We start from the raw sequence: 26,238 nt of genomic DNA on the forward strand, positions 1-26,238 counted from the left end.
TTACGGCGAACTTTATTCGATCGTAGAGTTCTGCGGAGTCCAAAGTAGGCACGATTTCCTGCCACAATGCGCCTCTGAATTTCTCTGCTGGTGTCGTTGTCGTCGGTCACCAGTGAGCCCAAGTACACGAATTCTTCAACCGCCTCGATTTCATCACCGTCGATATAAATTCGGGGTGGCGGGCGCGGTGATTCCTCCCTGGAGCCCTTTGCCATCATGTACTTTGTCTTCGACACATTAATGACTAATCCGATTCGCCTGGCTTCCCTCTTTAGTCGGATGTACGTTTCCGCCATCGTCTCAAATTTACGAGCAATAATATCAATATCATCGGCGAAACCAAGCAGCTGAACGGACTTCGTGAAAATCGTCCCACTCGTGTTTATCCCCGCTCTTCTTATTACACCCTCCAAAGCAATGTTGAACAGCAAGCACGAAAGACCATCACCTTGCCGTAACCCTCTGCGAGATTCGAAGGGACTCGAGAGTGTCCCTGATACTCGAACTACGCACATCACTCGATCCATCGTCGCCTTGATCAACCGTATCAGTTTATCCGGGAATCCGTATTCGTGCATAATCTGCCATAGCTGTTCTCGATCGATTGTATCATACGCCGATTTGAAATCGATGAACAAGTGATGTGTGGGCACGTTGTATTCGCGGCATTTCTGCAACACCTGGCGGATGGCGAACATCTGGTCCGTTGTAGCGCGTTCACCCATGAATCCAGCCTGATATTGCCCCACGAACTCTCTTGCAATCGGTGATAGACGGCGGCATAAAATTTGAGAGAGTATCTTGTAGGCAGCGCTCAGTAGTGTGATCGCGCGGTAGTTTCCGCAATCCAACTTGTCGCCCTTTTTGTAGATGGGACACACGATACCTTCCATCCATTCCTCCGGTAATACTTCCTCCTCCCAAATCTTGGTAATGACCCAGTGTAGTGCTCTCACCAGTGCTTCTCCACCGTATTTTAGAAGCTCGCTTGGTAGTTGATCTGCTCCAGCGGCTTTGTTGTTTTTCAACCGGCTAACCTCCTCCTCAATCTCTTGAAGGTCAGGGGCCGGAAGTCTTTCGTCCTGTGCACATACTCCTAGATCTGTTACCACGCCACCTTCGGTACTTGCAACGTCGCCATTGAGGTGCTCATCGTAATGCTGCCGCCACCTCTCGACCACCTCACGCTCGCTCGTGAGAATATTCCCGTGATTATCTCGGCACATGTCGGCTTGTGGCACAAAGCCTCTGCGCGAGCGGTTCAGCTTCTCGTAGAACTTTCGTGTGTCCTTAGCGCGGTACAGCTCTTCCATCGCTTCGCGATCTCGTTCTTCCTGCTGGCGCTTCTTCATCCGGAAGACTGAGTTCTGCCTGTTCCGCGCCTGTTTGTAACGTGCCTCATTCGCTCTCGTACGGTGTTGCAGCATTCTCGCCCATGCTGCATTCTTCTCGTTTTTCAACTGTTCACATTCGCCGTCGTACCAGTCGTTTCTGTGATTCGGAGTCGCGAAGCCTAGTGCTGTAGCCGAGGTACTGCCTATGGCGGATCGGATGTCCCTCCAGCCATCTTCAAGTGTAGCTGCGCCAAGCTGCTCTTCCGTTGGTAGGGCCACTGCTAACTGCTGCGCGTAGTCTTGAGCCACTTCTACGTTACGAAGTTGCTCGATGTTGAGCCGCGGCGTTCGACTTCGACGCGTGGTGATAACTGTCGAAAGTTTTGAGCGCATGCATACAGCGACTAAGTAGTGATCCGAATCTATATTCGCACTGCGGTATGTGCGGACGTTGGTTATATCCGAGAAGAATTTACCGTCGATTAGAACGTGGTCGATTTGGTTTTCTGTTTGGTGGTCGGGTGATCTCCAGGTGGCTTTGTGGATATCTTTGCGGGGAAAGAAGGTGCTTCGGACTACCATACCACGGGAGGCTGCAAAGTTTACGCATCGCTGGCCGTTATCATTCGATACGGCGTGCAGGCTGTTTCGCCCGATTACCGGTCTGTACATTTCCTCCCTTCCTACCTGCGCGTTCATGTCGCCGACAACGATTTTCACGTCACGCGGCGAGCAACCATCGTATGTTTGCTCTAACTGCGCGTAGAACGCTTCTTTCTCGTCATCGGGTCTCCCTTCGTGTGGGCAGTGGACGTTGATGATGCTGTAGTTGAAGAAACGGCCCTTAACTCTCAACATGCACATCCTTGCGTTGATCGGCTGCCACCCGATCACACGTTGTCGCATCTTGCCCAACACTATAAATCCTGTTCCCAGTTCATTAGTGGTGCCACAGCTTTGGTAGAAGGTAGCCGCTCGATGCCCGCTTTTCCACACTTTCTGTCCAGTCCAACAAAGTTCCTGCAACGCCACGATGTCGAAGTTGCGGGGATGTAGTTCGTCGTAGATTATCCTGTCACATCCTGCGAAACCTAGTGACTTGCAATTCCATGTTCCAAGTTTCCAATCGTAGTCCTTATTTCGTCGCGTGGGTCTTTGCCGATTGTATCGAGTCGTATTTTCTCCTATGTTATTCGCAATGGGGACTTTTACGGGTGGCTTATTGGGCCTACGCCAACACTCCTGTCTCGCCGGTGGGCCATCGTGCCAGTTCTGTTTAACGTCCCAACCAACACTGGGACGACCACGCTGATGGGGCTACCACCTTGGATCTAGCTGGGCGTGGTGCAGCGTTTCTTACTCAGCCGCTGGATGCCAGAACAGACGCTGTTTGAGCCGCACCTCCTTGGTGAACAGACACTCGGATCGTACCTCCTCAATCTAGCTGAAGTCAGAAGGACAACAGTGCCCAGGCTGCGCTACCAGCTAAGCACACAACTCTTAGCTGGCGGTCTTTGTCATCGTTTGACCCGTGCAAGCATGAGGTAGGAACTTGTGAGGACCAGAGCTATATTGGACGCTCTCCTTATCGACTCACCGTTTTGCAGCCCACTAACAGACTAACACATTCCTACTCCTTATTCGCGATATAAACCGGTTAGATGATTCACCAAACTCGTGCAGTTGTTCGACGGATGAGAAAGTACGGATCATCGCAGCGATCGGTTCGTGAAAGCCAAAAGCAGTTCGGTGGAATCTGGGTTGTAGCAGATAACTATCGCGTAACATCCTAGGAGCGACCCGAATATTCAAAAGCTCCAGAAGCCTACAGCTGTCGACCTCTCCGTTCAAAAGCTTTGCAACGAAGGCAGCTTGTTGTATTTTACGGCGATAGTCGAGCGTATCCATTCCCAATAATCTGCAACGATCTGCGTACGGTGGCAAGTTTAGTGGGTTTCGCCACGGCCGATTCCTTAGCGCCGTTCTGATGAACCTGCGTTGCACACTTTCCATCCTTGAACTCCACGTCAATTGATGGGGTGTCTACACTAAAGAGGCGCCTTCCAAAATTGGTCGTACGAGCGAACAGTAAAGGGCTTTCAGGCAATACGGGTCGGTGAATTCGCGGGAGATCTTAGCGATGAACCCCAATTGACGATTTACTTTTGCAATGACATTCGTTCGGTGTAGGTTGAAGGTCAGCTTATGGTCCAGCAGCACGCCCAAATCGTTGAAATTGTCGGTTCTTTGTAGAACGATGCCATTGATGTCGTAGTCATTCAAGATCGGACTTTTGTTGCGAAAGTAGGACATCACCATGCATTTAGGCACACTCAAAGTCAGCTTATTTCGATGGCACCAGTCGACGAATTGGTCTAACAGCGATTGTAAATGCAAGCAATCGTCGATAGAGCGTATTACAAAGTACAATTTTAAGTCGTCGGCATAAGCAAGCCTACAGCCGGGTCTCAGGATAAGCATCACATCGTTGAAGAACAGAAGAAATAGCATAGGACCCAAATTGCTTCCTTGAGGAACACCTGATGAGCTCGTGAAGCACGCTTATTACACCAGGTGTGGCATCAGGGAGATTTCTCCAATAAATCCTCCAAAGATTCCTCCGGAGTTTCCCCCAGGAATTCCTCCAGAGATTCCTCCAGGAATTCCTCCAAAGATTCCTCCAAAGATTCCTCCAGGAATTCCTCTAGAGATTTCTCAAGGAATTCCTTCGGAATTCTTGCAGCAATTTTTTCGGAGATTCCTCCATGAATTCTTTCGGAGATTTCTCCAGGATTCGGAGATTCTTCCCGGAATTCCTCCGGAGATTCCTCCCGGAATTATTTCGAAGATTCCTCCAGGAATTCTGAGGAGGAATTTTTGGAGGAATCTCCTGAGGAATTATTGGAGAAATCTCAGAAGGAATTTCTGGAGATTTGCTACAGAAGATCCTCTGGTGACTGCTCCAGAAATTCCCTCGGGAATTCCTCCGGGAAATTCCTCCAGGAATCCCTCCGGAGATTCCCGGGGAAAACCTGCAGGAATTCTGGAAGAATTGCACGGGAATTTCAGAAGAACTCCTGGAAAATTTCCCGGATAATTAATGGTGAAATTATTGGTGAACTTTTGGTGGAATTCCCGAGATAATTTTAGATGAGTTCCTGGGAAACTCCTGGAGTAATTTCCTGGGAACTCATTGGGAGATTTCCGCGGAACTTCTACAAGAATTTACGAGGAACTCCTGCAAAAATTCTCGAAAATCCACTTGACGAATTCTTGATGAACTCCTGGAAGAATTTCCGGGGAACTCCTGGATATACTCCCGGCGAACTCCTGAAGGATTTAACGGGGAACTCCCGGAAGTTTTATCGGGGATTTCCTGGAGGAATCGCCAGAGAAATTTTGTCCTGGGAAATCTCTGGAGGAATTTTCGGAACACTACTTGAGGAATTCTCGGGGAACTCCCTGGAGGAATTGCCGGGGAACTCCTGGAGAAATTCTTGATAATCTCCTGGAGGATAAACTGGAGAACTTCTGGATGAATTACTGCAGATGAACTCCTGAGGGACACTCTAGAGGAATTATCAGGTAACTCCTGAAAGATCTCTTAGGAATTTTCGAGAACTAGCCTGCTTGTTCCTGGAATTAAGAGTTATTTTCTTGAGGAACTCAAAAACACCATCTATCCAAAACTTCCAGAGTCCGGATCTTTCTTTTGAAATCGTCAGTTTCTTTTGTTTCTCTAGATTCCACGATACCTTCGCAAACTGCATGGCATGACAAAACACGTGTTTCATGAATTTAAACATTAACGAATTGATGTGAACCTCTAAACTTTGAAGATTCAAATCACATTTTCTACTGGATTGATCTAACTGAAAACTTTGCCGGTTTTCTGTTACATGTAAGCATACAAATGATCATTTTTTACCAATTTCATTTAGTAGAGCCTAAGTGTTGCATCTTCAAAGATTAGGGCAATAAGACTGTAAGACCATTTCCACAACCTTTCAAAATTTCCTCAACAAAATAAATACAGCATATCAGCTTTAAAAAAATATCCCGTATTCTGTTGTACCTACAAATCAAACGAGAAAAATCCTCGTTCCAAGGAAAGCAAACATAATCCCAAACACCCACTCCGCGGAGCTCAGCCAAAAGCATAAAACCATAAAAAACATGCACGAGGGTGTGAGAGGCGAAACCCAAACATAATAAACGGCACATGCCTCCTCTGGCGTGGGGTGCATCAATTTTCGCCCGCCGCGTCGCACCATCGTCGCTACCAAAGCACAAAACGCAAATCCCACAACAACCCACATTCGCACCGGCAGACCCGGTTTCATTCACACCAAGCCAGGGAGGCGTGGCTTCGGCGACGCCTGTGTGTATAGACTGTGCACAGGCAAACAAACAAAGTCACCACCGCCCGGCCGCCGCGCCACCGTCAAGAATCAAAAGAGAGGAGAATGGGAAGCGATGATTACTAGACGCCGCAGGCAAGCTACCGTGCGCCAGGGAGAGGAAGCAGTCAGTGCAGTGGTAGCAGCGAAGAAAGTCAAAGCAAGAGCCGGAGCACTCACACAGGCAGGCGGAGAAAAACATGGTGCTTGGGTTGCGATGGTGTGCGCGCTCAACGTGGTTACCAACGGCAACCGCGTCCATACACGGCACGCTGTGGGAAGGTTCACCAACACTTTCAACGATGGTCGAAGAAGAGACAAGGTGCGATCGATCAACAGACACGAAGAACGAGAACGGAGCCGGCGGCAGCGGTGGATTGCTCTTTAGTGTAGGAACATTTTTCACCCGTCGTCCGGACAGCCCGTTCAGTGGCGTACGAGGCGTTGCATCGATCAGTTGGGTCGGGTTCGGTGTCCCACCGTGTTGTGTGATTCCAGGGATAGTTGCTGGTGGGTAGCAATCCTGAACACCAAGTGCAGGAAGAGCGTCGGGCCGCGCGCGGCACCTTAATTAATCTTGTCCGGGATAGCCGAGCCGGGCACACATGTAGGTTTCTTCGCTTGTTTGTTGGAGTTATCTGTGATAGAAGGGTCGAGGGAGCACGTGAGGAAAGAGCAGCAAGTGCAATGGACGTGTGAATGAGTGAAATCGAGAAGGCGAAGCACGTGTTCGGTGTTCGTTAACTCCTCCTGACCACCCGGAGTCGTTATTGGTGATGTTCCTTGCGGCAACTGGTTCAGAAGAAGCCATGGAAGCCTAATTAGTGTGAGAACAATCAAGCCTACGGCAAAGTGTGTTACCCAGTGAACGAAGAATCAATCATTGAAGCATCCTCAATCAAGTAGTGCAAGAAGAAATCTAAGTGAGTTAAAATGTTGGTGCCACCGGAGATGATTGCCGTGCAATCGAAGCTCATCTATCAGATGAACAAATACTGCGCCGATCGGGTCCAGGCCCGAAAGGCTCAAATCCACAAAACAATCCAGGAAGTTTGCCGGGTGGTGCAGGATGTACTCAAAGAAGTGGAAGTTCAGGAACCTCGTTTCATATCTTCGCTGAACGACTATAACGGACGGTTCGATGGATTGGAAGTCGTTTCGCCGACGGAGTTCGAAATCATAATCTACCTCAACCAGATGGGCGTCCTGAACTTCGTGGACGACGGTACCTTGCCGGGGTGCGCAGTCCTCAAACTGAGCGACGGTCGAAAACGTTCCATGTCGCTGTGGGTGGAGTTTATCACGGCTTCCGGTTACCTGTCCGCTCGTAAGATACGTTCCCGCTTCCAGACTCTGGTGGCCCAGGCTTGTGATAAGTGTGCGTACCGGGATTCGGTCAAGATGATTGCCGACACCACCGAAGTCAAACTGCGGATACGGGAACGGATTATAGTACAAATCACGCCGGCGTTCAAATGTGCCGGACTATGGCCACGGTCGGCGTCACATTGGCCGCTGCCGCAGATACCGTGGCCACATCCGAACATCGTGTCGGAGGTCAAAACCGAAGGTTTCGATATGCTGTCGAAGGAGTGTATAGCGCTACAGGGGAAGAACTCGGCGATGGAAGGCGATGCGTGGGTGCTTAGTTTTACCGAGGCGGAGAATAAACTATTACAAGGTGAATAATGAGATTTAATTATGTCAATTTGAATAAGTTTCCCGTTTCCCAATCAAGTACTACTTTCAAATTAGTTTTAGGCAATAGCTGCATATTGCGGTACAAGTACCGACGGCAGATTCCTAAATGAAAGAGTTAGAAACATTCCGTACAGGACACGGATGTACTGGCGAACATCTGTGAGCAATTGTATACATTTTCGCGCGATAATTTCCGACGAACCGTGCAATGTTTTGGTGAAATAACACTAGTTTACAAAAAAAAACGAAAGTCGTGAACTTCTGTCAACGACCAAAATTGTTGAAGCACAATTTAGCGTTGATTTCGAAACCGTGCTTCAAAAAATTAAAAGTAAAACAATTTTTGAGTTTTACCACTTTTTAAAACATGAAATTTACTAAAATTCAAATATCTTGCGTTTTGTTCAACCAATTTAAATCTTTTTCCATAAATTAAGAACTGAATATAATACCATTCGACCATCTGAATGCAGGTTTATATTGGCGAATTTTAGGGACGATTTCCTTAAATTTTAGCAAAATTTCCAAAAATACTGAAGAAATGTATTTTTTTTTCAATAAGAGTGTATAGGCGAATTACAGTAAAAAATCAGATCATTGATTACGGAGAATGAGATGCGTGAAGTGAGAGACTTTGCTTAAAAATAGAACAAAAATCGATTTCAAATCATCAATCTTGTATGGAAAGTCGAAAAAAAAATCCGCCCTGCTGTATTTTTTTTTCCTTAGCGTTTTCAAACTTAGGGCATGATTTTACACCAAAATGATCATCAGCTTACCGAGTTCAAAAATGCTGTAAACTAGTGTAATCTATACAGTAGGGTGGCCCACACTTATATGAAAAACAAAAGTTTCGCAAAATGCCAAGTCTTACCTCCTCAATCAGTTGTTTTGGACTCCCAGAAGCTACGTTCAAAATTTGAGCAAAATCGGTTGAGCCTAAGGGGGCGCTCAAAACGCTTGAAGTTTGTATGGGAAAACTTGGCCAAATGTACGCAGAAATTTTAAGTTTTCGAATTTTGCCGCTAGGTGGCGCTGTAAGCGTTCAGTAAACAAACCCTTTGGTATTATTGTAGGTGACCATATGCAAAAGAACTTTGTCGAAGACCGCGAAGTGATCCGACGGCTGTGAAAAAAGTTCCGACAGCTGATCGATAAGATCGAATCTTATCGATCAGCTGTCAAACGACACAAGCCAAACGTCAAAACGGATGCTCCCTGCCAGAAAGTGAACAAAATTTTGGCGGCCATTAGCCATCGTACAAGACTGGATATAAATATGTATTGAAAGGAAGTAACAAAATAAACGGCAATAAATTGGAAAAGTAATGATATGCATATAAATAATAGACCAATTTACTAAAAAAAAAATATAAAATAAATTAAATCGTTATTATACTATATATAATATTTTTTTTTCTTATAAATAATCTCAAGTTTAGTCAATCATTTTCAAAGCTCATTATATAAGTTATACACGGTCAACATTTTATTGAATTCAATTCATTGAATCCGGAGACATTACAGTTCAAGGCTGGATATCGGATAATTATGTTTTTTTTTTTCTTTTCCCGATCATTTTGTATATCCCCTGTATTTGTGTTAGGTGGTTATGTGTTCAAATAAAAGGTCATAAAACTTGTTGTTAAATGCATTTTAGGACAATCCGTTTCGGTTCTATGGAATCATAACCTGAGTCCGAAAATGCGGAGGGAACCAAATATGTACAGTAGTGCAGATTTTGTTTTCGACTTCTTAAAACGCTAGGGCATGATCATATTAGGCTAAATCTCAAAAAGGCTGAATATAGGGTCTGGGACCATTTGGGCAGGAGCACCTATTTTGGGCACTTGCTGCTGTAACTCAGTCAATTTTGAACCGATTGGCTTGATTTTTGAGACACGATCAGCTAGGCACAGTAGCTAGTCATGTTTCAAATTCAAGTCAATCGGTTTGAAATTGACTGAGTTATAGCAGCAAGTGCCCAAAATAGGTGCTCCTGCCCAAATGGTCCCAAACCCTACATAAGGCAGAACCCGCAAACCCGCAAAATAATTTGCGGTACCGAATATACCGGTACTGAGTCAATTCAAGACCGGAACTTTCGATACTGGAAAGTCTTACTAAAATACTGAATTTCAGACATTTGTTTTCTCCATTTCTTGCCTCTTTAACAGTTTTCGAAAGTTTTGCTCAAACAGCATCAAATTAGACAAGGAATCATAATACGCACAATTTTTGCACCATTTCATTGCAGAAACGGAGAATTCACCTTCTCACCATACAAAAACTCGGCTTGTAAATCAAGTGCATCACCGATCGTGCCCTATTAAGAGCATTTTTTCAGTTATAATTTTTCATCAAAATCACCAAAAACACTTAAAGAGCGTTTGAAAACCTAATGCCTCTTGTGTTGAAATTGTCGTTCCTCCTTTTGGTTCAAGAGTTACAGGTGTTTTATTTAAAATCACAGTTTATTTAAATGTTGATCTTATGGGTTGGGACAAAATTAAAAAATACAGGGGATGGCCAAAATGTTTGGGGTAGGCAACTTTTTTTCTCTCACAAAAATGTTCAACATAGTGTAACTTTCCATAGAATGCATCAACAATTCTCAAATTTTTACTGTTTGTTCACCTATTATATGTGCCTAATTGGTACAAATTTGAGCTCGATTGGTTAATCTTTCGCGAAGTTAGAACCGTTCTCGTAAAACACTATTTTTTAGACAACTAATGTTTGAACTGTCATATCTTCAAAACCAGTAAACCGAATTGAATGAAATTTTTAACGTTTATCAACAATATATTGATACTTGATACGACGCTATAAAATGTTATATTTTCTCACGATGAATAAAGTTATACCGGTTTGACATTTTCACCCATATAGAGGAAAATAAGTCAAATTTACAATATCATATATAAAAATTACTAAATGTGTTATTCTTTCAATCCAAATAGGCTCTAATACATCTTATCAGAGATATCTTGAGAACAGGAGCAGAAAATCTTTGGATATCAACACTAGAATTTAATAACATTGATGTAAAAAATACATTTTTTCAAGAAAGATCCAAAAAGTTTCAATCCATGATAACTTTTTTCAACGTTCAAAAAGTACCTATGTTTTTATGACATGAAAAGCATCAATGTATTGTTGATAAACGTTTAAAAGTTCATTAAATTCAGTAAACCGAGGTTTCCGATATATGACGGTTCAAAAATAAGTTGTCGGAAAAATAGTGTTTTACAAGAACGGTTCTGGCTTCGCGAAAGATTAATCAATCGAGCTCAAAATTGTACCAATGATGCACATATAGTAGCTAAACAAACAGTCAAAATTTGAGAATTTTCGATGCACTCTATGAAAAGTTACAGCGTTTTGAACTTTTTTGTAAGAGAAACTAAAGTTGCCTATCCCAAACATTTTGGCCACCCCCTATCTCTCCCTGCAGCATTTTAAACAGAAGTATTGTTCCAAAACATATAAAACAACAGAGAGGTTATACATTTGTAACTTGAAAAAATGTTAGTTAACCCTCTATAGATACCTGAGGTCGATTGAATCTTAGATCCACTTTGAAATCGCAAAAAAAGTTTAGATTGACATATCGGTCCCATTTTCACGGTACCTTCAAATTACACCGCGATAAATTATTTGTGCAAAAATAGCAATAGGGTGCCTGTACCAATTATGGCACTACCTAAGGAAAACTATTTGTACAAAAATATCCAGAAGACCAACGAATGTCACCAATATGGTCAAAGATAGTTTAGTTTCCATACTTTACAGGAAAAATATAAAAACGGAGCCAAAACTACTTTTAGTATTTATTACAGCGTGTGCCAATGATAGGAACCCTGTACCAGTTATGGCTACATTTTGTAACTTCGGTTCCTTTTCGCACTATTTGCATGCATTTCTTATGGGATTAGCCATAATTGGTACACTATGGCGAAAAAGGGTGCAAGGAAGCCGAAATTTTAAGGAAAATTATTTATTTCTACCATAATTTGAGCAATATGTGAACTTGAAATGAGTGCAACCATCTTTTGTGAACGTGATCTGGTGTTCACATTTTTTTATTGATGATATATGTCGTTAAAGGGTGAATTTCAACTATGGTGATTAATTGGTACTACCCCGGAGGTCTACCGGACCCCACAACACGAATGAATTGTTTTTTTTATCATGACTTCATTCATTCTACACGAAGTTAGAATGATTCTAGAAAAAGGTGTAATTATCCGTTAGCCAACTTTGAGTTGTTATAAAAAACATAAAAAATGGAACATTCCATTTTATTCGATGACAGAATATTTTGTATAAAACGTTCTATGCCAGTTTCATAATTACCATCTTATAATATGTACAACAGATTAAAAAAAATATGTAGATTAAGATGGAGATCAATTTTTTACATTTTCTTACTGTGCAGGTTTCTAAGGTATAAGATATATACAATTTACACGCTAACTAGTGCCGCCTGGTGGCAGATTTCCGAATCAAACCGACTATCATCTCTAAGCCCTTATAGTGTGGTTTCGGAATCAGTTTGGCTTTCTATTCCGCAGAATCGTTACATGTTCTGTGACTTAGTTGGTTAAAGTGCCGGTCTAGCGAACACGGAGCCGTGGATTCAAATCCCACCAGAACGTGAGCAAATGTTATTAAAATTCGGAAGAGTCAAATGCGTACTTTGCGGAAGCAATCACGCTGTAAAATTTCAACGCAAATGTGAGCAACGTTTTATGCATAGAAAACATTCCATCGGCAAATTGGAATTATAACAACATTGATCGTCCACTCCAGATTAAAAAATCACTTCGAATTTTCAGTTTTTAAATAATATGAGCATGAGCTATAGGGCTAATGGCTGAACTATAGGGCTTGGGACTAACTTACTATTCTCAATGTGCACATCTTGAGAACTCACAATTTTAATAATATCAATAACGACGCTGGCCACGTCCTTACGGTCATCGCGGAGGGAAGGAAATGTTTGTAAGACAACCGTTGTTATAGGGACCGGAAATCCCAGTGTCTCCACATTTGTTTTGGCAAGGAATTTTTGATGATGATTATTAACCTGGGCTTGTTAGTCGAGTCAAGTACAAGACACTGAAGACGACCTTACAGTTGAGGTCGAAATACGTATCTGTCAAAGGATGCAAATTTTTAGTGGAATTTAAAGGAACAGTACTTAACGCGATTTTCTTTTTATTTAAGGAATTTTTGTTAGTAGGGTAGGGTACATTGTCATTCTAGGAGTCACCTATGGTTGGTGATGTGTTCTGACAATGGATAAAAAAAACACTAACTTTCGCGCAAAACCGATCACTTTCACTTTTCTATATGAAAACATGTGTAATAAAAGAAATCCTGTCGCGCGTCTCCACCTCATCAGGGAGCAAAGGTTCAAGCCACACAGGAATGAACCGAACGCGACAAAGGACAATCCAAACCACTGCGATGGTCACTCCATACAGGAGCGATGCATGCACAGCAAGGAACAACACAATACTCATAATTTTAAGTTTTTAAATTAAACTGTAAAAACACGAATTGCGTGAAAATTTGAAGTGATTTTCTTTTATTTTGGAGTAGACGCTCAATGTTTGTATAATTCCAATTTGTCGATGGAATATTTTCGTTGCTCGCATTTCATAGTCGATGGAAAATAGCCAATAGAAAACGGGCAAATCCGTTTGCAAACTAGCACATGTTTGCTCCATTAGTACCTAGCTTGGCCAAACCATGTCCAACCTTTTAAACTATTAATGTTTTAAGTTGCTGAGAGATTCTTCTTCTGAAAGACCTCTAAAACAAACCAAACTTTGAATCGATTATAATCTAGACCTCCCAAAACATGTGACGCTGGGGTATAAATCAATTTCTTAACAAAATTTTTCTTCTTGTTTCCAGAGGTGCCTCCAGCAATACTTAGGGGCTGTTCATAAATCACGTAGACTTTTAGGGGCAGTAGGGTTAGGGTGTCTGGGGTGACGACCTCGTGCTGTGATTGATAGAGGAAATTATGCTGGGGTTTTTGCGGTAGACTTCTTCCTGGGATTGGTTCAGGAGATGCTGCCGAGATTTTTCAGGGGTTACTTCAAAAAATCCTGCGGAGATTGAACATAGGTTGTTTCTTTTCTCAGAGATTCCACCATACATTCTTCTTGGGATTTCTCCCAGAACTCTTATTGGAAACCCTTCAGGAATTTGATGTGGGGGATTGTTTGATTTTTTGGCATTCCTATAGAAGAATTTCTTGGGATTCGTTCATAAACCCCTGTTGGAGTTTCTCTAGAAAATCTTGTTGATATTCCTGCAGGACTTTTCCCAGGAATTTCTACAGGAACTACTTTATGGATGTGTTAGGGAATTTCTGTAGCGATTTATCCAATAATTTCTTCTTGAGTTATTCCATTGATTCATTCAGGAATTTATCCAGTGATTTTCCTAGCGATTTTTTCAGAAATCCTTGCTAGGAATCCTTCAGGAATTTCTTCTGGGAATTCTTTAGAAATTATATCGGGGAAGCTTCCAGGGATTTCTGCGGGGATTCATCAAGGTATTTCCTTGAAAAATCTATGGATTCCTTCAGTTAGACTGTTACAAATATTAATTTCACTATTTGGCTGGTAGAGGGGGGTATAAAAATAACAAAGCATTTAATCTGAAAAGAATTGAAAACTCGTTGAATTTGTCAAAGAATTTTCTGCAACTATGCAAGACCCGATGTTTTGATCAACATTTTTTTGTCTGCTCGCTCAAAATGCCAAATCCTGCCAAAAAATTTTGAAGGGGAACAAAAAATCAAAATTAAATTTCTTTCCGCCTTATTTCTCCAGAAATTACTCAAATAATTTATCCAGAAGTTCCTCAGCGGACTTCTCCACGGTTCTCTAATAATTTCTTTACAGGACTTCTTCTTTGTACTTCCAGACGGTTCTTTTTGGGATTCTTCCAGGATTTGCTCGTGGTATTGCTGAGGAGTTTCTCTTGTGATTTATTCAAGAACTCCTACAAAGATTCTTTTAAAATTGGTTGCTGGGAATACCCCTGGAATTCATACAGAAGTTGCTCCAGATATTTCCTCAGAAGGTTAATCCGTGAAAAAAAAGTAAAATGCTACTGAATTTTATTTGGATTGAACATTTGGTTACCGAGATACTTTTCGAAGAGAACTGCAAATGGCTCTAGGACGAATTGAAGATCATTTGACAACATATAAATACTACAATCTATTCCTGGCATGCTCGAAATTTGTATCACAGTTTTTCTAAGATCATGTTAGTAAAGCAACTAAAAAGTATGATTCGGGGACGAACACTGATTTTGGTCAGTGTAAGGGAAATTATTTTTCAATAAATAAAACCAGGAATTCTATAAATACTAACAATTTGTTATATGAAAGCTTTGAATCTATACATTATGGGAAAATGCAAGAATCGGACAATAGTTATTTATGTAACGAGTTTCAAAAAGTTGATTTTTTCAGCACGAGTCGTACATTTATCCAACGAGGCTTGCCGAGTTGGATAAATACGAAGAGTGCTGAAAAAATCGAGTTTTGCAACGAGTTCCATACAAAATTTTATGCAATGATTTTTTTTCATAATGCAACCCATTTGAGTTGTATAATGTTCATAATGCAACTCAAATGAGTTGCATTATGAACATTATACAACTATTTTTCATTATGCAACTCATTTCAGTTGCATAATGAGCCAGTTCGTAAAAATTGGCCGTTATGATACCAAAATGAGTTATATAAAAAGTAAATTATGATACTGAATTGCATAAAAATATTTTTATGTACAATAAAAATATCAGAGGATTTGAAAGCTCCATGGAGAGTTACAATAAGGGTGTATTAAAACAAGCATGTTGTTCATTTTTGCTCGTGCAAAAGCTAGTTTTCCTTCATCAGTGAGAGAAGAACAAAACAAACTAATGTTGATATCGAAATCATGGCGAGTTCTACTTCCACTGATATCCGCAAGTTAAAATTTGTAAATACAAGTGACTTTATTTGCAGTTCCGTAGCGGTTAATTATTTAAATTATTTAAATTTTACCATGAAACTGAACATATTATAGTAGATGCAGAAAACTAACGTACCCGCTGAAAAGTGAGATTTTTTACAAAAAAAAATCATATTCAGAGAAAACATGATATGATTATGTTTTTATCCATTTCTTCTCCACGGCTCTTGTTGCGTTTGAGCTTGTCATTTTAAGCATCAATTTATCAAGGTACGTATTATTTGATAAGGCTGCTTCACAGAAAACATGTCACCAGCATTTAAGGCGAAACTGGATCCATTTCCTCACTTTTTGGTTTTTGATTTTGCACATGTAGAGTATGGATCAAGGTATCTCCTGATTTTTTTCGTGGTGGAAAATATTTTTCGTTTTCGCAGAAACCATTTTTGAATAAAATTTCACAAAAAATGCTTTCTGCAAAAATGGAAAACTTTTTTCCACCACTAAAAAAAATCAGCGGATATCTTGATCCATACTCTACATGTGCACGAAAACCGATTTTGAAAATATTGCTTCGTTATTTTATAAAAAATCAAAAACCAAAAAAAAATGAGGAAATGCTTTCAGTTTCGCCTTAATGTAATGTATCTTCGTCACTGCCACAATAATTGTAGTTGGTCATGAAATAATCAAAATAAGCTTGAGATGGACTTATTATCTACCGTTTCCATTATTCTTTAAGAGATGGCGCTCTTTCAATCAATGATGACGTTCCACTACGGTCCACTATGGATGGCTAAAAACATGTTATGGAATATTTGAACGTAATGCGGTTGAGTGAATTTTTTTTTTTTGAAAATATGTTTTTGTAATTACGTTTTGAAAAATTTCACTTTTCAGTTGGCTGAAGTGTCATGAAAAGGTCTACTTTTCTCTTCTGATGCAAGTGTGCCGAAAAGTACTACTTTTCGGCACTCTTAAGGGTGCCGAAAAGTAACACTTTTTGGCACTTTTGCCAGCACACACTTTACACTAAATTTCGTGTTATCCTTAGATTCGGCAGGTGATTCTACATCCACTCTACAGCAAGACTACGAATCAAGACGATTTTTATTCCGATTCCGATGGCAGATCGGGTGAGAACGAAGCTGGTGGAGGTACTTTAGCGACTTTAGCCTTTGCCAACAAACAACTGTTTGACAACGGGAGCTCGATCAAATGCTAAACCATAGCCTACCTGATCGAATGAAAACTACACTGATGCGCATGGATGCTCGCACGTGATTCCTCCTGATGCATCATTGTGTTGCTAGAAAATATTATACTTAATGGGTATTTTTCGTAATTACAAAAAATGTTGTATGCAACTCGTTGCAAAACTCGATTTTTTCTGCACTCGTCGTATTTATCCAACTCGGCAAGCCTCGTTGGATAAACGTACGACTCGTGCCGAAAAAATCATCATTTTGCAACTTGTTGCATAAATAACTATTTTGCCATCACGTTGTGAAACGAAAACTTTTAACTGGGCAAAAGAGCGATAAAACGGTCTACTTTTTTCATTGAACAAAAGTGCTGAAAAGTATCACTTTTCGGCACTTTTTCCAACATCCTTTTTTTATTTATTTTCGTATGTGTAATTGAAAGTAGGATGAACTGCATGTAAAAGTTGAAGGATTCGTCATTAACATAATCGTCATCATTGAAAATTCAAAAGCAGTTTTCTCGTTCAAAAATGAAATTTTCGCAGTGAAAATGTTTTCACTGTGTTGTGGGTGGAGAATTAACTGCAGTGAATACATTTTCAATGCAAACATTCAAATTTTGAACAAGAAAACTGCTTTCGAGTTTTCAATGATTCCTATTCAAAACTCATTTTTCGTGATGACAAAAATTTCTTCTATTTCAACATTATGTTTTGTAAAAGGTGCAAAATGAATCAATAAATAAAGCCTGCGCACTTTAGAATCGGTACACTTTCAACCGGCTGCCGCTCAAAAACGGTGTCACTTGAAAAAAAGTGTTGTTAGAAGCAGTTGAAGCTTATCTATTGTAGTTTGTAATAAAAAGATAAAATTTGCTGTTTTTATATTTTTAGATGAAAGATTGATCTGAAATCGTAAATAGTGGCAGTTTTTTCTGCACACATTGAGCAAAAACCAATCATTGTCAGATTCAAGATTTGTGTAGGAATATATAATTATCAAACCCACCAATTACGCAGTATAGAATAGTTCTTGGTATTATGATTGTTGATTAAGGGAGGTAAAATATTTCATGAGTGTTTTAAAATTTCCAATATAGCTATGGTAAGCCTTTGAAGGGTTTTATGGAAAATCAAAGACTTGCATAGATATTTAAGGTCAAAAAAGATGTTTTCGCATAAGCTTTAGTTCGGCAAATACGCATAAGGTACACCGGGGCAAGTTGAAACGGGTGGGGCAAGATGAAACAGCGGGTTAACATGATATTTTCTAATGATTATAAACAGTTCGTTCGCCATAACACATAGTTTTTGATTCAAACAATCTTTTAGCAAAGGATATATTTCCAAATTGTATTGAAATCTATTTCAAAACTTCGTGTTTCATCTTGCCCCACCCGTTTCAACTTGCCCCGGTGTACCTTACGGGAAGGATACTATACGAATAGTATTGGTATACAAGAAACCAATGATTTGATGCAGAACAATAGAAATAATCGTGGCTCGAAAGCTGTATGGACTATTGCTGACAAAATTTATTGGATGTGTTTTGATGGCGAGAAATATCTAACGATTTTTTCAATAAAACTGAATCTACTCAGAAGCTTTTTATTTGTGATCATAGAATCACATCTAAATATAGTTCTATAATCTATATGGTTTTCAGTGTTTTATCCATGAAAACTATCTTATTTTAGGCTTATTATGAGGAGTTAGCCTTATGACTGTTAATTTCTGACTACTGTGAGGGAAAACTGCTAATAATTCCAAAAATAATCCAGGTTTCGGTATGAATTAAGTTGGGCCACTTGAATTGGGGAATTGTAGATTCAAAGAACGATCTCAGGAAATATTTTTTCATAAAAAAAATAGTTTGAGTAAAATTATGTTTTGAATATAGCGTGAATGGACAATAAGGCTATAAGTTTATTATGGTCTTGTGAACCACATTAAGCCAAGAGTTTAATGTCGTAACTTGTTTTGAGCATATGTTTGATGAGTATAATTTTGTTTCTTGTGGAAATATCAGTCCGTAAGCTGTTAAATTTGAAAACATTGACAATCGTTGGTTTGTGCAGAATAAAATGGCATGAATTTCACAATCAGGTCAAAATTTTAGCTTGAAGAAATAAAAACTGATTTTTTCATATTTTTCCTACAAAATACAATAAATAAGATTCATTTGCTTCTCACAACATTTTTGTCTAGGTTAAACCGTTTTTGATCTGCAGCCGGTAGAAAGCGTACCGATTCTAAAGTGCGCAGGCTTTATTAAAAGAACTAACGAATTTTAGTTAGTTAATGGTTGGAATTATTTTTGGCCAGCCAATACGACATAGTGCAGCTGTTGATTGATACCCACGCTCGGATAACTCTTCTGATAATTATTTCAAAGAACTCTTGGTAACCGTAATAAAACCTTTCATAAATGAAAAAGATTATCCCGTTGATTAGATATATTGCAATTATGTTAGAGCTTTGAAGAACGTTTCTGGGAGCCGTACGCTACGTCAGTAAGCTGCTGCCAACGCGATGCAAAAGCAATCATCTCAACTGGAACAGGGCAAGCTTTCACCGTACTTTTGAAAAAAAAAAGCTGATACTTAAATTTGTAAAACTTCTTGGCATTTCGCGGGATTTTTTTAATTAAGCGACCACTTCCTGATTTCGCGGAATTCACGGCTTCCACGAAATCGAGGGGCTCCACTGTCCCTAATAATGTGGCAAATACGAAGATATTTTATACCCATGATTCATGGGTATAAAACAGTGTTGCAAAAATTCATCTCATTCATTTGAACACTAACCAACATATCTTATCAGTCATTTTTCCTTCCAGTCATGTTCAAAACGATTTCATTCAGTCAGATCACCTATCAAATGAGAAGAGAATCCTTGTCAGTTGAATAAATTGTCACTCGAATGAGTAGCTAGACACGAAACAAAGAAAACCCTGTATAAGTCCGCCAGACTAAAAAAATATCGAATGTCGGGTCAAAGTCGGGCCAATTTTTATCGAATGTTAGGCCACAGTTGGACCAACATCGAACAACTATTGGGTCTATGTTGGGTTTGGTGGCCAAAATACAAATTGGTTAATGATAGGTTTATGTCGGGTTTGACGTCATCAAGGATGATAAAAGCTTCAAGTCTACAACACCACAAATTTTGCTTCCTAGCTGGGGCTCAATCGAATTATACAGGGGATATTCAAAATAACTGGGACAGGTAAAATTTTCACTTTTCAAAAAATGTTCAACTAGCTGTAACTTTTCGAAAAAGACATCAAATATTCTCAAATTTTGACTGTAAGTTCATCAACTAGTTGTGTATCAGTGGTCAAAATTAGATTCTAGAAAAAGGTATAATTATCAGATAGCAAACTTTGAGCTGCTATATCTCCGGATTCAATGATCCGAATGCAATGAAATTATGATCATTAATGACTTTTGAAAATTTTACCTGTCCCAATTATTTTGAGTATCCCCTGTATGTACCTTGACTCAGGCTGGAGCTGATCTTAATTGAATGATCAGAGGCTAGTCAATTGATATTCCGATTGTTGAATGACGGATATGAGAATCGAACCCATTGTCATCCTAAATTTGAAACATTTTTGGCTGAATGTTCATAAAAAATCTTAAAATATTTTTCTAAAACTATTGTGCTAGAAGCGCACTTCTTAAATCTATAGATATAACGTAGGGAGATCATGTCTCCTTAGGAATCAAGTCTACTTACGAAGTCTTTCCTATATTTGCAATATTTGTTATGAATTTTCAGAGAAGACGTCCGGAAGGCGTTCAGTGAAAATGTGAATGGAAACATCGCCCAAATTATAATAATATTTCTGCATTAACATGTCCAAAGGGTCTTACTCGTTTTTTTAAACAACATCTGTCGCCGTGGAATCTATCTCGATCCATCCACGCATGTCGATATCCTTAGCAGAAAACGTGAGAAAAGATCTTTCTGAAAACGTACAGTGTTTTTTTTTTGCTGATTTCGTGCACATTTTATTAACTTTTCAACCGTTGATATTTGCGATATAGTCGCAGAATTTTCTACATAAAACAAAACAAAGCTTTTGTAATAAAGAGTTGGTGGATGGATATCCACCTGTATATAATATAGTAATCAGACATCTGGGATTATTCAGGACAGTCCCAGATTCAAGCTAGTCGTGCTGCATTGTAAATGTCCCGGTAATGTCGCGGATTTCAACAACAGAGTTGCTCAATATCAGTATTGTCAGGACTACTGATATTGCACTATCGTCACTATTACACCAGATCAATCAATATCGAAACGTCAATGACAGGCAACGACTTGTTATTGACCCGCATTCTAGATCACAATCATTACAACTGATGTGATATTTTAGTGGTTTTCGTGAAAACTCAAACTTTTTTGTGACCAACATGCAAAACTTGTTATTTTGTACCACATATAAAAATATCATCTTGGTAAATCTTCATTTGGATTTTTAAACGAATTTTAAAGATGGCCTACCAGTGATATCCCAACACCATCACAGTCAGTCCAGTTCTGATGGAACAAGGAAAGTGACGGAGACTCAATAGAGCGCAAGCTGATTTGGATCGCAGTCGGCCTATCAAAATCAGCGATTTGCTTACCATTGACAGTGACAGAGTGTAACTCTGTTCAACAATCGCTAAGCTATGTTTTTTCTTGATGGATATATCTGTCAAATAGGTTGAACTGCATCTGTTCTTCATAAAAGCAACTTTAGACAAATCACAGGGCGTTCTTGGAGTAATTCAAAACCCGACAGATAAAACCCGAGAGAAACATGCCAAAGGCTATTTGTGGGAAAAAATAGAAGAACTTTTATATTTCCATGCTCAATTTGAGCTGGATGTATTAAAAGAATTCTCAAAAGACTGCTTCGAGATCTTTTTTATATTGCGTAAAAATTCAAATGAACAAAGTGCAGTTGCTTAAGATAGGGATCTTCCAGGGAGAACACCTGGAGAAAACATTGTAAAAGTGTCTAGTTACCTCTCTGGGTAAATTCTCGAGGGACATTTTTGAAATTTTTCAAGATTCCCACAAAGATCTCTAAAAAATATCAGATACAGGGGAATTTTGACCCAGAAGTCAAAACCTTTGAAAATTTCTTGGATTTCTATTAAATTTTTGAAAAAAATGGTAAATGCGCAGTGTTTTTTTATTTATTTCATTCATATGCCGAATGATGTTACCAATAAAGTGCAAACAAACATGAATGAAATTAACTTTATTGCTACAACAATAAACTACACACTACCAAATTTTCCATATTTATCGTAATAGTTTTCGTATTAGTGTTATGATTTTTTATTCATTGTTTTGGTTGTAAAAAAAAGGGACTTTTTTGAGAAATATCGTTCCCGTTTGCAAAATTAAACTTCTTTTCTGTTATTCCGATCGTTCAAGGATACCACAAGGTTTTCTATTAACGGTTATGTTTTGGGTTTGCGCTTCCAGTTGAGCCGTTGGACTGTAATCATAGTCACGGCAAGCCTCTTTAAAGAAAATATGTTTTATCGTAATTGTTATAATTTTGGTAACTAGTACTATTTTTTATATTCTCCAGCGATTTTACACATTTAATATTGTACTATGTATGACGTAAAAAGAAAATTTTACAAATATGTCTACATGCTTTTATGAACATTCAAACTTTTCTTTATTTTCACGCACATCAAAATATATTACACCTTAAGTTGTTTTGCATGTACCCTGTGGTGCATAATTTATCGGACAAACGGTGTTTAGACCGGCCCACATTTATATAGCGAGAAAAAATTCACGGAGCACCCTCTCTGAAGTCGTGCCTTCGGATGAGAAGAACAAGCTGTGAACGTTTCAGCTCAATCGTTTATATGGGATGCCAGTCCAAATATACGGGAAATTGGATGACTTCCAGTGTCTCATTTAGCACACTAGTTTCACAAGTTCGATTTGGTTCCATATTATGATAAAACTCAATTTAGTTGCGGTTTCAGCTTGGGTTTCAGCGGTTTCAGCTAACGAAAGCAGTATGAGGTCATCTACCCCCTTTTACTCTCGGCCCGGGTGTTACATCTAGCAGGTGTTTGTCGTTCGAAACTAGTGCGCCACATCGTAGGTGACTATATTGTCCTTCATTTCAATAGGGCACTGCATTGTTTTGATTTTGTATGAGATTTTGACGTTTCTTGGCCTTGTCGTTTACAAAATTTCTGTAAGAGTGAAAGAGTAGGAGAGAATTTCATGCAGTGCCCTATTGCTCACGCGCATGGACGAGTATCGAGACAATGAAGAATTACATAGCCGCCTATGATGTAGATCTCAAGTTTCGAACGGCAAACACCTGCTAGATGTAACACCCGAGAGTAAACGGGGGTAGATGTCCTCATCCTGCTTTCGTTTACTGAAACTAAATTAAGTTTTATCATAATATGGTCTCCTACAAAGCTGCTTCTGCTCAACTGCTATTTTTCAGTTCGGAGCCAAATTGAACTTGTCAAACCGGCGTGCTGAATGAAAGACTGGAGGTCATCCAATTTCCCGTATATTTGGACTGAAAAGCTCAACAAACTTCCAACTGATTTGCGCCAACCCAATTTTTCACCGATTAGGCTGAAATATTCACAGATTGTTCTTCTCATCCAAAGGCACGATTCTAGACGGCACCCCGTGGAATTTTTCGACATTTTTGTATTTGGGCCAGTCTAATGCTCAACTTCGAAATGCTATAACTATGGTTTGCTTTGATGGATTGAGATCAACATGACACGACTCTACGTAAAGAAAGTACAAAATGTTTTCATTTGAGCGTCTGGGCGTGGCAAAGATGAAAAATAAGATGTCACGTAACTCTAACAGCAAACCATTTGTTGTTGAATTCTTTCCCAAGTGATATTATGTACATAACGTACCCTCGATATAGCGAATTCGATCTAACGTACATTTTGCTTCGATATAACGTATAACATTGAAAATTTTTATTTTTCCCACGAATAACCCTTAGATAAACTACGAAATCACTCAAATCAATGTTTTGTTGCAGCATTAGCCTTGTTACCCAGAATTAGCGCAATTTGGGGAAAAAAATTAGTGTACGTTATATCGAAGCACAAAAAGCGAATTGACTTTTTCGTCAAAACTCAAGTTTTTCATTATTGGTTTTGTGAATTTCACCGAAATCATTATTTGGGATTAATTTCACGTCGAATAAATAACTAGCATAAAAAATATTAAATTCTTCTCCTCTTCGATATAACATACAAAGAGAAAACTTTTTTTTACGTTATATCGAAGAGTTCCTGTATACTGTAAAGTAGTGCTCACACTTTCTGCTACACCCTAAAGCCTACAACTAAAACCCCATTTTCGTTCTCCCATCCCAAACAGGTGGCTGCCGGCGGCGATGTCTCAGCATCCTGAAAACCCTGCGCGATCGGCACCTGGACCTGCCGGGCAATCCGGTCACCTCGTACATCATGAAAACCCTGCTGCTGTACGAGTGCGAGAAGCACCCGCGCGAAATGGAGTGGGACGAGAACTGTATGGGCGACCGGATCAACGGTATCTTCCTGCAGCTGATCTCGTGCTTGCAGTGCCGCCGATGTCCGCACTACTTCCTGCCCAATATGGACCTGTTCAAGGGGAAATCCCCGGGGGCGCTGGAAAATGCCTCCAAGCAGGTCTGGCGACTGACTAGGATTATGCTCACCAACTCGCGGTGTCTGGAGGAGTTGTAATTTGGGGGGTTGCGGGCGAGGGTGATTGCGTGGAATGAGGGTTTGAGGGAATGAGGGAGCGAGTGTTTCGTACTAGTTAATGGCAAAAGTCCTCTAAATTATTCGACAAAAAACTACTCAGTATACTTGTATTAAGGTGTAATGAACCCGTACGTAAAACTATTAATCTCTAAACGAACGCATAAATTAAATAACTTATGTCTAACCAATTGAGAAATCGACGTATACCTACTGTTAGTGGATAAGCAAAACAAGAAATCAGATGTAAGTAGAAGACAAATTGAATGAAAAATCAAAATTATCATGAAAATAAACCAATTTTAATCGAAGCTTAAACAGGATCTTGATATACGGAAGATAATATTACAGCCTGCATCAGATTATGGACCCACATTACCTCACTATAAAAAGTGTTTGAGCATCTCTGTTCCTGCAGGGCAGAGCTGCCACATTACCTGTATTCCGTACACGAAAAAAGTTGGCACCCCCTCGTTTATTTTGCTACATCAAAGTATTTTACTAGGACTGAAAGCTTAAAAAATAGTTCCAAAAATATACTATTTTTTGAGTTAACAAACTTGTTCCATTGCCTTGCGGTTTAAAAATAAACGAGGGGGTGCCAAATTCTTTTTTTTCGTATACAACCCTGTATGTGGCAGCTCTGCTGCAGGGTCACTGTGATTAACGCCTACTACTAACCAGCCAGCGCGAAATAAATGTCCACAAAACAGTCAGGAAACCGAACGGCCAAGCACTAAAAAGCAACAACGTGAAGACACACTATAAAACCGACCATAAAACAGCCCCATAATGATAATAATATAAGGAAAGAGTAAGATGTAAGTCTAGAAATGCAAATTACCCACAAACTTGCCACTCGCCTTTGCCTCTGGTCCGTCGTTTCTGTCGAAGAGAGGCCGTTGCACACACCTTCGTCGCACAGTCGTCAGCTGGTTTGGATGTGGCAGTTTAGATAAGGAAAATGCCACCACAATCTAAAATGTAAATTCGTGCAGGTCCCGATGTGCGTGCGTGGTGGTCGAGTCGTCACTCACCGGTAACGACAATGGCGCTAGCTAGCTAGGTGGTGGCATAGCACCCTCTTTGCGCGAGTGACTGACGGACTGTCGACAGAAATGAATTTTAGAAACTAGACGGCGAACAAAGCGGTTTACCGTGATTTACTGGCTAGACAAGATCCTACGTTTGTTCACCGAATCTAGTAGCCACTGGGTTTGACAGGTAATGTGCTTGTAATGATGGGGACAATAATTTCGTTAAAACATTGCCATGGCGACGGAACATGAAAGAGGGTGCTACGCCCCCAGTACAAATTGTTTCGCCAACAAATTTTACGATCTTTTCCCGAACAGGTTTGACTCGAAAATAATTGATCCACGCACGCAACAACAACAAGATGATCATTGCCACCGTGGTAGAATTACTCGAACACCTCTTACAGTTGCATAAATCAGTGTCGTTAATGCTCTCGACTCTTCAAGTGTGATGAAACACGACGTGGTCAATTACCACCGAGTGGATTTTTCTTTTCGCTGCAAGCCAAAAATGTGCAACCGTACATACCAACCAGGGGAAAACAAGTGCACTTACGAACGGCGGCGACGCAATGCAGCTCAAGAGACTCTCACGGATACCGGCGGAGTGCACGGAGTGCATTTACCAACAACACGGGGACAAAAATTATGATGCTAATAACCGTAAATTGGCTTCTGTCGTTCAATCGTTTAGTTAGAGGTTTGTTTTCATCTCGTTTCGAGTTTTTTTTTTCGTTCGTCATAGTGCAGAAGAAGTGCCTTCACTGCGCATGGGGAGAAATCGTTGATCTCGTTAAGA

The 26,238-nt window shown here is 40.1% G+C and overlaps 1 protein-coding gene across 1 annotated transcript; it reads left to right on the forward strand.

Annotated features, from left to right (window-relative positions):
• Positions 1-5,843: 5,843 nt before the first annotated feature.
• On the forward strand, positions 5,844-24,713 carry LOC109415211 (protein mab-21). Its single transcript, XM_019689100.3, has 2 exons — positions 5,844-7,415; positions 24,035-24,713. The coding sequence occupies exons 1-2, from the start codon at positions 6,668-6,670 to the stop codon at positions 24,382-24,384; spliced, it is 1,098 nt and encodes a 365-aa protein (XP_019544645.1). The 5' UTR covers positions 5,844-6,667; the 3' UTR covers positions 24,385-24,713.
• The last annotated feature ends 1,525 nt before the right edge of the window (positions 24,714-26,238 follow it).

The sequence above is a fragment of the Aedes albopictus genome, chromosome 1, assembly GCF_035046485.1.
Source record: "Aedes albopictus strain Foshan chromosome 1, AalbF5, whole genome shotgun sequence".
In the NCBI taxonomy this organism is placed as follows: Eukaryota; Metazoa; Arthropoda; class Insecta; order Diptera; family Culicidae; genus Aedes; species Aedes albopictus.